Consider the following 14,398-nt stretch of genomic DNA (forward strand, 5'->3'; position numbering starts at 1 on the left):
AGTGTAAAATGTTTTTCTTACCTGTAGCAAGTCAAGAAAAAAAAAATTTGAGGAAACATTGACTGCTCTACTCTCAATAAATGTTTATTTACAAAAGAATTCTTTGTTTTTTAGGTTATGTCTGGAAATTTTTTGTTAACAACTGATTGAATCTATTTTTCATAATTGTGTGACTCTTTTGCTATGGTTGACAGCTTTTATCAGCTGCCTAGTGGCCTCATCCGCTGATGCCATTTCATAGGGTTTTGGGATGCTATATTGCCATTTCCTCACACACTTTCCTGAGTTCCACCTCTGGGATTTGTGATTCCTTCTTGGCCTTCACATCCTAGGCTCCCTCTGGCTTCACCCTGTCCCTTGAATAGTGGAGTGAACTGTGGCCTGGGAGTATGGAGACCTAAGCTCTCCTCTTGGACCTGCTGTGAGCTAGCTCTTTGCCTGTGAGCAGGTTACTTTGCCTTTCTGAGCCTTAGAACCCTCTTTGTAAAATGAGGAAGATTAACCAGTCATTTCTAAAGCCCATCTGAACTTTAATAATCTGAGTCCTCTCTAACACTGTCATAGGCTGGACCTATAACAGAATACAAGGTGGTAGTGGAATCAGACTCACAAATAGGCACGTGGACTACTTCTGTTTACTTCTGGGCTGTATGAGCTTTTGTTTTGTACGAATTGTGGCCAAAGAAGCCATAGTTAGGATTTGAGGGACTGGCACAGATTGCAGTGGTGGTGGTATTTTAGAGCTGAAAGACTGACAGAGAACATCACTAAGGGGGGGGGGGGGGAGAGGTTAGTTCTTATGTAAGATAAACTAAAACAAATTTGTTTCTAGTTTGTTGCCTCAAGTTGTGAATTCACCAGGTTCATGTGAGAACCAGTTCATGGTTTTAAAAATGGATCCCCCAGATTTACTGATTAAGAATTACTCCGTAACAAAGAAGTAGATTTGGGGATCTTTGAACATTCACTGAATTTCAAGCGAATTTTTTACTGAAGAGAGTCTCTACTTTAACTCTCCTCCTATGTTCTAGTCCCAGGAGCTTAATTGATGGATTCATCCATATATACTTTCTGTGTGGAGGAATTCCTATTGTTTCTTGTTGTTAATGGCATTTTTGAGGTTTTCTTTAAAACAAAATCTAGTGTTTCAATATCATAATAAACTGATATTTTTCTCAGTTATTTACTATTGTTATAATGATTAGTATCAACAATCTGATAGTTTTTTTCCACACCAGTAATAAATGGATATAGCCTCATGCTGAAAGATTCAGACAGGGGCGATGATGTGAGCCACACATGCATCGCCCTCCCCCCCCTCTCTCCTCAGGCTGTGCGGGGTGGTAAAGCACGTGGTGAACCCCTCAGAGTGCTCTTCTCCCGAGAGATGCATCTTAGCCTACCTCTACGACCTCTACGTGTCATGCAGCCACCTCAGAAGTAAATTTGGAGACCTCTTCAGGTGGGTAAAAGGAAATCAAAAGAATAGGAGCAGGATTATGCCTGTATTTGTTAGTGACTCAACCAATGTTGCCATTCTTTTTAATAATGAAAGTTAATCATAATTATATCTGCCAGAATTCATAGTGAGTTACCTTTCATTGTAGCTATAGCCTCTTATTACAAATGCATGTTTAACTGTGATTGCAATTCTGAGATAGGCTTGAGAGAAAATACTCCATATTTTGCACTTGCTGTTACCTCACTGGGAACATTGTTTCCCCCTGTTCTGCACATGTCCTTTCTCACTTTATTCCCTTCTCTGTTTCCTTGGCCATCCCCTTTCAAACAGCATACCCGACTCCCTTTCATTCTCTGCATCTACCCCCACAGGTACACAGATTCTGGAAAATACATACTTATTTAATGTTATTTTGAGGAAACTTAGACTGTTAATTGTAGGAGACAGTGATAGCTGGAAAAATAAATTTAGAATCTAGAAGGAGGTAGGGAAAGCATGATCAGGTACAGCTTTCTTTGCGCCCTTGTATCTGGCACCCAGTTTGTTTGTTTGAATCCTGTGAGCTCTACCTTCAGGGTATGGTACCTAGAATCTGACCACTCTCCATTGCTCTGTCATGACCACCATGGTCATCTCCAAGTTAGACCATTGCGGAGTTCTTTCCTCCGGTTTCCCCGCTGGCCTGAGCATATTATTAACATATCTACTAAAGTCAGCCTTTTAAAACAAGAATAATAAAGTTTTCCAATGGCTTCTCACCTATTCAGAATAAAAATCTCCAAAGTCCTTGCCTAGCCTTTAGGATCTGCTGGATTGAACTTTCTCTTCTGCCTCGTTCCCCTCCCCCATTCTACCTACATGCTCCTGCCTGGCCTTCAGACGCTCTGAGCACCCAGCTTCGGGCGTTTGCACTTGCTGTTCCTTTTCCTGTGTTCTCCCCAGTTACTGGCATGCTCACGTCCACAGTTCCCTCGCAGCCGTCCCTCCCAACCACCCCGTTTTAAATAGCATCTCCTTCCCGGCTCTGCCATTCTTTGAACCTGAGCACTAACCCAGAACACCGAATATCTTTCATCATCTCTCTGCTTCCTAGAATGTAAGCTTCACGAAAGCAGAAACTTCCTGTTTTCTTTGCTGCTGAACCCCAGTACCCCGAAGAGTGTCTGGCTCCTAGGAGGCACTCAGAAATATCTGCCGGTTAAAAGATATGTATAGAAATATCATGAGGCTTCTGATGATATCAACAGGGAAAATGTGAAAGTATGTCTTCATGAGATGAGTTAGATTTTAAAACAATCCTTAAAGGACGTTCGAGTGAGTCCTAGGAAACATCTTTCCACAGAAATGACATAAGAGTAGTTAACACCCTGTATTCTGCTGTTTTCACAGGGTGCTTTCAGTTTCAGTTTACAGATTTTGAGAGCTTTCTCATACATGACTCACAGCCCCATTTTTTTGGTTGGTTTGTTTTTTACTATATCTTTATTGATTTCAGAGAGAGGAAGGGAGGGAGAGAGAGATAGAAACATCAATGATGAGAGTCATTGATCGGCTGCCTCCTGTATGTCCCCCACTGGGGATCGAGCCTGCAACCCGGGCATGTGCCCTGACTGGGAATCGAACCATGATCTCCTGGATCCTAGGTCGATGCTCAACCACTGAGCCACGACTGGCCGGGCTCACAGTCCCGTTTCTAATAGTGTACTTCCCAAGAAAGCCCAGGCACCTCTCTGACCCCTTATGCTCCTGCAGGGCAGTGCAGTGTGTTACGTGAGCTCATTCCAATCATGGACCCTGGGCATGTGGAGATTTAGGAAACCAACCGAGAACTGAGGGGCTGCTTGGGATCCGCACATCACAGGTGTGACACTGGCTGAAGGTCCCTCGATTAAAGAAGCGAAAGAGAAACGCAGCTGTCTGGAGACACCTGGAAATTGACATGATTTGCAGTCTGGGATTAAGAAACATGGTCAAACAAAAGCTAGATAAGCAGAGATTTCAGTTAGTATCCTCATAAACCAGTTTTAATAATCAAATCTGAAACACCATCTATAAAGTGTGCGAGGAGTATTTGGGCTGCTCATAAACCATTCACACCTCCCACTGATAGAGCTGCTGCTTGTACCAAGCATGGCGTTGGGTATTTTTATTCAAGGCCTTTACTCCTCCCAGCAACCCCGGGAAGTAGAAATGATTTTTCCTATCAACAAATGATTGTTCCTCATCCTAAGTTAGTAAATGATGAAACTTAGATTTGAACATAAGTCATTTTGGCCTCCAGGTGTGTGTTGCTTTCATTACTCTATCAGGTTTTTTGATACATGCAATTTCAGAAGGAAAATACCTGAGTTATTTTCTTAATTCCATATATGCCTGCCACAGAGAGTGTTAAGAATTTGAGAATGACCTAGGTAGACAGCTTTTTATTAAAACAGACTTTTTATTAAAGCTCACCTGGAAAGAGTCTCATAAATGAAGCAGGAGTCCTAGAAATGAGGGGTGAGGAGACTACTATGGGCCGTAGAGTTCAGAAAAATTATGCCATCTTCGCTGGAGGTCGGAGAGAACCAACTCGGAGAAGTCTCTGTACTGACAGAAAAGGAGGGGCTGAATCTTTTGAAAATGAAGAAAGAAAAGCAGAATAATTTTGGTTTCTAAAGACAGGAACGAAGAGCTTGTTAGAATTAAGTGGGAAGCTGACTGAAATAGAGATAACATGTCCCTTTGCTGTAGTCGTTCCCTCCACCACTCAGTGAATGGGAAGCTGGAGGCAACCAGGGGTGTGGTGTTAGGGAGGGAACCAGCACAGAGCAAAGTTTATTTTTGTTTCGTTTTTAGTGGGAAAATGAAACACATTAGGAACCATTGCTAAGTGGGAATGAAAGACAAATTAAGTAGAAAGTCGGCAAGAATAATTAGGACAGAAAATGGAGATTTTAAAAGCCCCAAGGACAATATAGTATCTATCATTTTGAGTAGGTCATGACTCCAGATTTCAAATGTGTGTCCTTCAGTGACCACTGAGGAGTTTTTTACATAAATTGTCTGGAAAGAAAGACAGTGTCGATTATAAGTACTGCCATTTAGTGGGTAGATTTTGCCCTCCCTGCCGGACCAGTGCTTCCCAGGCACTAGTAGCCCTTAGATGTACCTGGGACAGCCTTTTACACATACAGACTCAGTAAACGTACAGAGGCCCAGGAGTCTGTTTTTAATAACCCAAAGGTGATTCTGAAGGAGGAGGTTTGAAGGCAAAACAACTAATTGAACAATGTCTGTTTTCCTAGAGCAGTTGGAAATGGCAGCAGTTTAGAATAAAGAGTGTTGTTTATATGCCTTCTCATTTTTAAGGGAATCATTCCTGGCTACTATTTATGTAGGTGCATAAGACTAAGAAGGGTAGAAGCCATATGTCACCTTCATGACAAATAAATTTGCTGACAAAAAGTTAATCTAAAAGCAAAAGACTTTCTGCTGCATAAAAGAGCTCTTGAATAAAGGCGAATGCTGCTTATGAACCTACTGTCCACAGCAACAGGCAGGAACGGCTGAGTGGATATGGAATCCGAGCAGGTTACCCCTCAGCCTCATCCACAGAGCCAGACTGGATCAGATACTTTCTAATTCCTTTTGTACTAACATTCTATGTGGTATTCAGATGTAGCTCTGAATATGATAGACCAGCCTCTTAAAAACCTGTTAATTCTGCTACGAAACAGAACATGATACACTTCTAGGAAGGACAGGATAGTTTCTTCACTCTCATTGAATCTGGTGTTATCCATACCCTCTACTGGAACAGGAGCTCCTGGAGGGAGGCACGAGCCTCTCCTTTTCACAGCTGCGCCAGTGGCCAGAGCAGCCCTGGCACATGGGCGTCCACTGGGTACCCTGAACCTAGAGGGATAGTTTTGCAGGATGTATAATTACGACTAAAATGGAATCAATCCTGATGTGTAGTCTAACCCACTTTTATTCTTAAGTGATAACACTTCACAACTTCTGTTCTGAGACAGTTGTTGGAAGCCTTAGTAAATTCTTTTCTTTTTAGAGCATGTAAAATGTAGAAAAAAGTTTAGAAAATAATTAGTAGCCAAATGTCTTATTCTTGTTTTGTTCTTCAACCCATTCAGCAACTATTTTTTGAACAACTACTATGTTCTAGTCACAGTGCTCAGTGCTGCTTATTAAGAAATTGGAATCAAGAACTCCTGACGTGACTCTTTTCTAGGAATACATTACAGTTGCTGCCATTTAATCTGTCCTTAAATGAACTAACTTTCTAGTTATTCTAGTTTTGTTTTTTTAAACTCTTCTTCTTGTAACCTCAGTAGTGCCTGTTCAAAAGTTAAGCAAACCATATATAATAATGTGATGCCTGCCAATTCGAACTTGCGATGGGATCCGGACTTCATGATGGACTTTATTGAGAATCCTTCAGCCCGTAGCATCAACTACTCAGTACTGGGCAAGATTCTCAGCGACAATGCGGCCAATCGCTATAGCTTCGTCTGCAACACCCTCATGAATGTGTGTATGGGCCACCAGGACGCAGGCAGGTGAGTGTGTTACCCTGGAATTTAGGACTAACCACAGGTTGCTGCTTTGGTGCTACTTTGAAATTAACTTCCTTAGTAATTGCCTAGGCTGACATTTGGATGATGTTGTTGTTTTAATATTATTTTATTCTGCTCTGTACTATGATTTTCTTAACCTGAAAGACAAAAACATATAATAAAAATACAATAAAAATTACCTATATTTTAAAAAAACTATTTAGGCCAACCTAAATTACATAGTTTCTTTTAATTTTTTGATGTTCTTAAAAGGTCATTGTATAGGTCAGATTTGTTCAGAACTAAAGATGTGGTCACTGATATCTGTAGTGGTTATTGTTTATTGCTCACTAGCATTAAACAAAAGAAAACATTTGAGGCCCTTTACTTTTATCTTCTGCTTCAGGTTCTACATATCCTTGAATATAAGAAATGAATGACTTGTTCGGTGGTAGTGAAGCGCGTTCGTTAAGCGTGCCGTGTGCAGTACCTGTTTTGTTACTCTCTCCCCTGTGTGCCCTTTTCTCCTAGGATTAATGACATAGCCAATTTCTCCTCCGAGCTGACAGCTTGCTGCACTGTTCTCAGTTCAGAATGGCTGGGAGTGCTGAAGGCTCTTTGTTGTTCTTCAAATCACGTGTGGGGCTTCAATGATGTTCTTTGCACTGTAGATGTAAGTGTTCTTTTTCACTTAAAAGCTCAATGCAATTAAATATTTAGTAAGTAATTTTTTCTAATTGACTCAACTCTTCGCTGAAATGCGAACCACTTTTCCCTTCTGTCGTCAGAAGCAGCACACCAGAGGGGCTTGGTTCTGTGTGTTGTGTGAGAATGCCCAGGCTCAGATTCACTGGGCGTCCAGTCTTTCTTAGTGATTGTGTCTGGAAGTGATGAAGAGATGCCCTTTAGATGTCAGATTTCCTTGAGTATCATGCGTGCATGATATGTGGATTTCTTAAAAATCCATCTCGATTCTTTATCTATTTTTGCCTATCACTTATTGGCATGATCTGTTGTATGTTAATATATCTTACATATAGAATGATTTTATACATTTTCAAAACTACCTCCCAGTTGAAGTCGAACTTCCGAGTTCTGAAATTGCAAGACTGGATTGGAGAGTCCTGCTTCATTCTGTGACTATGTAGGATTTTAGCGTGTCCAGCTCCTGCTTGCAGTGCAGGGCACACGTTTTCATCTCTAACATTGTTCCTGAACCTCTTGGTTGTCTTGTTACATTTTACCTCTGCTTGGTTCACTCAGCTGTAACATTGGAATGAATAGTAGTATGAACTTAATGGTGTTGTGTTGTTAAATGAGGTGATCTTTGTAGATTGCTAACCACACTCCCTGGCATACACTACAACTTAATATGAAGGCTATTATAGGTGGTTTATTATTATTATTTTCTGCCAAGGTCTTTTGAATTAACTTTTCTTCCTCTTTCCTCCTTGTCTCTCTTTTTAAAATTTAGGAGTCAATTGTAAATTTTTAGAGTTGTTTTTAAAACAAATTTAATTATATTAAAGACTCATTACTTTGTTATCCCTGAAAGGAACCCCAAAACATTGCCGAGGCCTGTTTTTCAGTGAGGGCAGCCTCTGGGATTTCCTTTGCACATTACTAATGGTTGCCCTTAAATGACAGGTCCTAGTGAATTTTGCAGAGAAGTTTTATTTCTGCTGCATCTTGTAGGGATTTCTTGATTTTTCTTTCTTGTTTTCTGTTTCAATTATTCTTACTCAAGATAAAGCCCAGTGTCTCCTTACAGCGCTGGGATGTGGGTAAGCCTCATCCTCTGTGTGGTAAAGTAGTAATAGGCCTAGAGGAGACTCACTTGGGGACCTGAGAGCTTGGTGTTGCCTGCATTCTCTTAGATATTAATCTTAGCTGTTACCGAGGAGGGTGTTAGGTATTAAAACGTGTCAATGTTTTTCTTGAAGGTGAGTGACCTTTCATTCCATGATTCACTAGCTACTTTCATTGCTATTCTGATAGCACGACAGTGTTTCTCCCTGGAGGACGTCGTGCAGCACGTGGCACTGCCCTCTCTCCTCGCAGCAGGTGAGGCGGCGTCTGGGACGGCTGCGGTCACGTGGCGCTGGTCGGGGGGATGGTCTCTAACTAGTGAAGCACAGTGAGGGCGGTGTTCAAGGCTGTGTGCACTGGGCAGTGGTGCGGCCTCCGGGAAAGATGGCAGATTGTGCAGCTTGTTCTACATGATGTCATGTGAGCCCATGGATGCTGGTACTGTTTCTGAGGAAGCCCATGCATTCGGTCTTCTCAGAAAAGCAGAGCTGGTGCCTGACTTTTTACCATAAGAGCATTTATTCAAATTATTCCAGAAAGTTTAGCTTAATAGAAAACCTGAAGACGTGTTCTTGAACATGTGAGAAAACTTGCTTTGAAAACCCTTCTTTCCCAGCCTGTGGAGACGCGGACGCCGAGCCTGGGGCGAGGATGACCTGCCGCCTCCTGCTCCACCTCTTCCGAGCTCCGCAGGCCTGCTTGTTACCTCAGGCAACCGGTGAGCTGACAGCCCCAGACGGCTGCCTGTGTTTCCATTTGTGGCGCTAGGTTCTCCCGCGACCAAGCAGGCTGTCCACTCTGTAATTTCCTCGCTGGCTTCGGTGGGCCTGCTCCAGGGTGAAGGGGTGCAATGATGCCGTTGGGAGCGCTGTCAGCACCTTTCGTTTATGTAACATCAGGATGTGTTGAGAAACTCAGATCCAGAGTTAATAAACAATAAAAATACTTTTGCTCTTAGGCCAGCCGTGCTGGTGGGCAGCATGGTCCTCTAGCTTACTGTGCGTGTCGGTCGTGAACCACAGTGTAGCAGCTCAGGGCAGCGATTCGTTTACGCTTTTACTAAGGTAAACGGAATGAGGTAAGAAATCTAGGGATGTTAGTGCAGTCTGTTCCTAAAGATCATTTCATGTTGTAGGGGAGGTGTATGTGACCATCAGCATAAGACGATGAAAATCCTACTCATGTTTTTGACACATCTCTCTAGGGAACAAAGGCATTATTTTAATAGTTAAAGAGAAAAGGTTAAGTAAGGAGTGCTGGCAGTGTTTCTCACTGAAGCCATGAGCATCAATTAGAGCTGGCTAATGGCAATTAAGCGCCCACAGTCTAACAGTGAAAAGCCCTGCTGACTGTAAATGGTTACAAAACACTGTTAATGATAGTGATGAGACGATTAAAGGTTTGTTGTTGTTCTCATAGGCAAACCTTTCCCTGGAATCAGATCATCTTGTGATAGACACCTCTTAGCTGCTGCTCACAACAGCATCGAAGTGGGAGCAGTGTTTGCTGTTTTAAAAGCAATTATGATGCTTGGTAAGACTGTCCTGGCACTGAGCTTGGGTGCATCACCAGAAGTTTCACTCTTTAATTTTAGCAGAAATGTTGTCGTTTATTGTTGTTGTTCTCCTGAAAAACATTAGCTGGCTTTTCCCAAGTCCACGTTTAATTGTGCTCCAAGAAGCCTGTCCCTTACCTACAAGGCTGGTGGAATTTAAATATAATGCTCTCTTTGGTGGCGTTTTAACTGCATGTTACCTTATTCTGATGTAAGATAGATCCTCAGATCTCCTGGGTTGTGTTGCCTTCATTTGTTGGCATAAGTCACACTTTGTGATGGACACAGAGACTTGGTGACCTAACCAAAGGTTTAAATGTAATATTATATTCTGGGAGTAAAATACCAGAAAACCTTGGGGTTTTTTTAATCCTTACCCTAGGCTTTTTCCCCATTGCTTTTCAGAGAGAGTGGAAGGGGGGAGAGAGAGAAACATCGATGTGAGAGAGATGCATTGATTGGCTGCCTCCCACATGTGCCCCAACTGGGGCCAAGGATTGAACCGGCAACCGAGGTACGTGCCCTTGACCGGAATTGAACCCAAGACCCTTCAGTCCTCAGGCTGACGCTTTAACCACTGAGCAAAACCAGCCAGGGCCAGAAATCCTGGGTTTTAATTTTAGTGTTTCTGCTTCCATTGTGACCCTGAACAAGTTCATATCCTTGTACCTTAGTTTTTTCATCAGTCGGGTGGTAATTGCATTGAGGTTGATAATACTGATAAATCAGTATTAGATATCACAATTTTTTCTTCATATAACTCATAATGCTCAAGATGTCTTTTATATTATTATTGGTATATATGTCCTCCTGGAGTAGTAGGACTGCCTTTTCTGTTCATTTGTAATGTAATACCTTAAAACATTTTTATTCTATAAGTCAGGAGAATGGGAAGTCTTAAATTCACACTAATTCCAACTTTGGGTACCCTCTTTTGGCCTTCACTAAACAGAAGTTATCTCTTATGTTCTGAAGGAGCCCCTTTTGATTAGAACAGAAATTACTGCATGCTAGGAATGGTCTTTGGTGAGTCTTAAAGAACATGTTTGAGGATTAAACCCTACCGCCTTATACTCCTGCTTGGCAAGTGTTACTTGGTGATGACAGGGAAGGAAAACAGGGTTTTTATAGAACAAATTATTAAAAGTTCATCTAAAAATATCTACACACACACACATACAAGTACATATATGTAATGTTTTCATTATGCCCATGAATTTTGTAGTAAAAAGAAAAGGTCAAGTCTCATGGAGGGCCACAGCCTTCCTCTGAGCTCAGGAACTTGTAGGATTATACAGCCAACATTAAATGGTGATCTCAATAAGTAAAATTCCTGTGCTCTGATGATATTTGAAAGGAAAGATGGCTGGTCAGTTCTGTTTAATAAATAAAGGTAGAGACCATGAAGTCAGGGACTCACTTTTTTACTGTGGCAGCTAATGTTAATAGGAGAAACTAAACAGAAGATTTTCCATAAACTAATGTTGGAAGTGTGGGCTGCATGCGTGATACACACTTTAATAGCAGAAACCAAGATGAGTGCAATTAGACATTGTCCCTTTGATTTGAAGGACTAGTTTGATCCCAAGTAAAACTGGCCAATTGTAAATAGCTTTAAATATCTAAATAACCAAAGTTTACTATCCATGTGTAGTCACCAATTCAGTTTTCTTTGATTGCCTCTCCTTGACCTTTTTAATTGGCTTCAGTTCTTGGAAGATTCTACAGCTTTCTAAGGTTCTTCAGGTCTGAAAGTCAGGATTAGACTGGTTGAATGTCAGCAGAGCCTTGACCAGGCCATCACTGAGCACTCTGTCCTATTGTCTATATGATTGCAGAAGGTTCTGGTGCAGCCTCCAAGTCATACTAACATCTAAACTGATTTGAGGATCTCCTGGTCTGGGACTAGCAGAGATGTTTGTTTCTTTGTTTTTGCAGTTTTAACTTGTTCATCTCACATGTCCTAACCAATGTTCTCTCAAGTCCTGTCCATCAGAACCTTTTTTGAGTTAGGATGATAGAACTGTTTTATAGAATTTGGTTTTTAATTTCAATAATAATTTAACTAAAGGTGTAAAAATCATTGTTCATATCACCAAAGGCTGGAGAAAGCAGGCTCAATTTTGATACATGTAGAATGAGGTCTTTCTTTCAGCTCCCAAAGAACTCTGTTGAAGTAAATATAAATTCCTGTGGGTGAAGTGAAATTGGTAGTTTTGTCTGTATATTATAATGAGAAATGTTTGATAATATATAGTAAGATATTGATGAGTTGAAATGTATTTTTATTCCTCCCCTCCTTTTAATGATTTTATAAGTAAATATTCAGTAAGCAATTCTGATTTTTTATACTTTTTTATCAGAGTCAAAACTTTTTCTTGGTTGATCTGTGGGTTATAAGACTTTCTGCACTGACCTGGCCTTGGTTCCACTCCAAAGGCCTCTGTGAACTCATTGGTTGGTTCCAAGAGATTCTCTCAAGGCCTATGAACCTCTGGGTAAACAGGCAAACGTTTGGAGGCTCTGCTGTCACTTGGCTATTTGATTGCCAAGTTATTTTATTCTTTCACCTTCAAAATATGAATTGTCTTTCAGAGCTAGAGAAGATTTCTTATTTCTAAATATTTAGCCGTTCTGCTCAGTTTTTCCCCCAGAACTTTTTTTTTTAATAAGGAAAACACTTTCCTTAGTTTTATTTTAGTTGAGTGTATTAGAGATTGATGAGATGAAGTTTTCTAACTTGGTGTTTACAGAAAGGGAAGTGAAAGGCATGGGTTATTCAATGAATGCCCTATTTTCCAGGGCTTCCTTAGTATGCATTGCCCTTTTCCATTCCCAGGGAAATAAATCTCTCTTGTCAAGAAGTTGATAGTAAGGTGGGCTAAGGCAAAACTTTTCTCTTGACCTATGGATAGAAAATAAGTCATTGTAAGAGAAGAAATGGAAAAGGGACACCTAGAAGGGTGAGTAACCCATTTTTTCCTTGTCTATAAGTCAAATGAATTTGAATACATTGATGCTTAAAATATTGGTGAAATCAATGTTCTGTGATTATTAAGTGTGATTCATGATGGCCTTTCCAAGTTTGGTGAGAGCATACTTAATTCTGTAAACAAAATGAGGATTGAGTCTTGAACTTGCCTTTTTCCATATCTGATGAAACTTCCTGGGTTCTCGCTCCATTCTGCTGCTCCATTCTCTTCACTGCTGCACAGCTCTGCGACCATGACACCACTCACGCCCTTTACGTCCCCGAGAGCGTGCCTCATTTACTTCTCAGATATTTGGCAGTATTTTGAACTTGTGTGATTTTGGTTTTGTGATTCTGTTATTTAGGAGATGCCAAGATTGGCAATAACAGTGTCAGCTCTTTAAAGAATGACGACTTCGCCACGAGGGGGGTGCGGCGCGACAGCAATGCTGATGATGCCTGGACGGCCTCACAGAACTCCAAGTCCTGTGGGAGAAGCGTTTCCGTCGAAACTGCCAATTTAAGAGAATATGCTAGATATGTGCTGAGGACTATCTGTCAACAGGTATCTTCAGATTTAATTGGCCTTTAGCTTTGAACATGTGACTTCTTTTGGAGAGAGAATCCCACTGTATATAAAACCTGTACCTAGATGGTACTTTTTTCCCCCTGCTAACTTTGTTTTGAAATAGTTCCAAATTTGCTGAAAAGTTGCAGTAATAATAAAGAACTCTAGTATATTCTTTATACAAATTCACTAACTTTTTACACTTGCCACATTTGCTTTATTAATTCTATTTGTGTGTGTCAGTATGGATGCATGTACTTAACATTTTTTTTCCTGAACCATTTGAGAGTAGTTGGCATACATTATTCCTATTTACTTTTTAATACTTCAGTGTTTGTTAACATAAGCAAAATACAGTTAACAAAAATCAGGAAATTTAGTATCGGTACAGTAATTTTTTCTCACATGTAGGCCACATTCCAATTTTGTCAGTTGTCCCAACTATGGTGGATTTGTCTGAAGTTTCTTGTGGATTAGCTTCAGATTATGTATTCCTGGCCAAGATACTGCAGCAGTAATGCTGTGTTCTCAGGTGATCACATCCAAAGGCCCATGCTGTCCATTTGCATCTCTTTGGTGATGTTAATTTTATCAAGATGTCTCCATTGTATGATGTCAAGATTTCTCTTCTGGATAATTATTTTTTCCCTTGCAATTAATAAGCAGTCTGTCCTTGGAGAGACACTTTAAAACAATGCAGATATTTTCATCGAATTCTCTCACCTCCCATGGAGCATCCATTCTGATCCTTGCCCAAACCAGTCTTGACTGTGATGGCTGCAGAAGGGTGATTTTTCTCCCAGCCCCTCTGCTCCCCAGTTATCAGTTTGCACTCTTCCCTGAGGAAGAGCCTGCCCTTACTTCCTTTTTCCTTTATTTATATTATTTTTCCTATGTATTATAATTTGCTGTCCTCAGTTACATTCATGTTCAAATAGCCCCAGGTTTAACCCTCTGGCCCCTTCTGTACTCCCTCTGCCCCGATCTGGAATTACTCATTCCTGCGAAGATCCCTGGTTCTGTTCTCAGAGGATGGTGTTTAGAGACCAAGACCAGGGCACTGTGTGTGCTCATTGCTTCTAGGCCCTTTCAGCAGACAGGGCTAAGGGGGGGGAAATTCACACATAAATGTGGATGTAAATTATGAGTTCATATTGATATCTTTAATTCCAATCCAACCCACAAAGTTCTTTGTGTTCCCCATTCCATATTAATACTGTCTCTTCCACAACAAGAACCCCTGCTCCCAATAACATTAACCCGTTACTCATTTGCTTTATCCTGCAGTATACCTGTAGTAGCTTCAGAATTGCTACACCTATACCACTAGGAAAAACAGGCTACTAAAAGGATTCGAAGATTTGTTCATAGTTCTGCCCTAGGAGTTTACCGTATTATGTTAAAAAGTCGTTTGAACTTTCTCCTTCAGTGTGGATAAGTTTCTCACTTGAAATAGAATTGATTTAATTTGTTTCTG

The 14,398-nt window shown here is 40.9% G+C and overlaps 1 protein-coding gene across 1 annotated transcript in view; it reads left to right on the forward strand.

The window, feature by feature from the left end:
- The window catches only part of MED12L (mediator complex subunit 12L), a 319,300-nt gene that overhangs the window by 250,324 nt on the left and 54,578 nt on the right, over nucleotides 1-14,398 (forward strand). Inside the window, exons 22-28 of the mRNA XM_087818088.1 lie at nucleotides 1,331-1,462; nucleotides 5,794-6,021; nucleotides 6,550-6,691; nucleotides 7,962-8,082; nucleotides 8,444-8,545; nucleotides 9,247-9,360; nucleotides 12,719-12,918. Coding sequence (XP_087674214.1) covers nucleotides 1,331-1,462; nucleotides 5,794-6,021; nucleotides 6,550-6,691; nucleotides 7,962-8,082; nucleotides 8,444-8,545; nucleotides 9,247-9,360; nucleotides 12,719-12,918 — 1,039 coding nt within the window. The remainder of the gene's footprint in view (nucleotides 1-1,330; nucleotides 1,463-5,793; nucleotides 6,022-6,549; nucleotides 6,692-7,961; nucleotides 8,083-8,443; nucleotides 8,546-9,246; nucleotides 9,361-12,718; nucleotides 12,919-14,398) is intronic.

The sequence above is a fragment of the Miniopterus natalensis genome, chromosome 6 (assembly GCF_054644295.1).
Source record: "Miniopterus natalensis isolate mMinNat1 chromosome 6, mMinNat1.hap1, whole genome shotgun sequence".
In the NCBI taxonomy this organism is placed as follows: Eukaryota; Metazoa; Chordata; class Mammalia; order Chiroptera; family Miniopteridae; genus Miniopterus; species Miniopterus natalensis.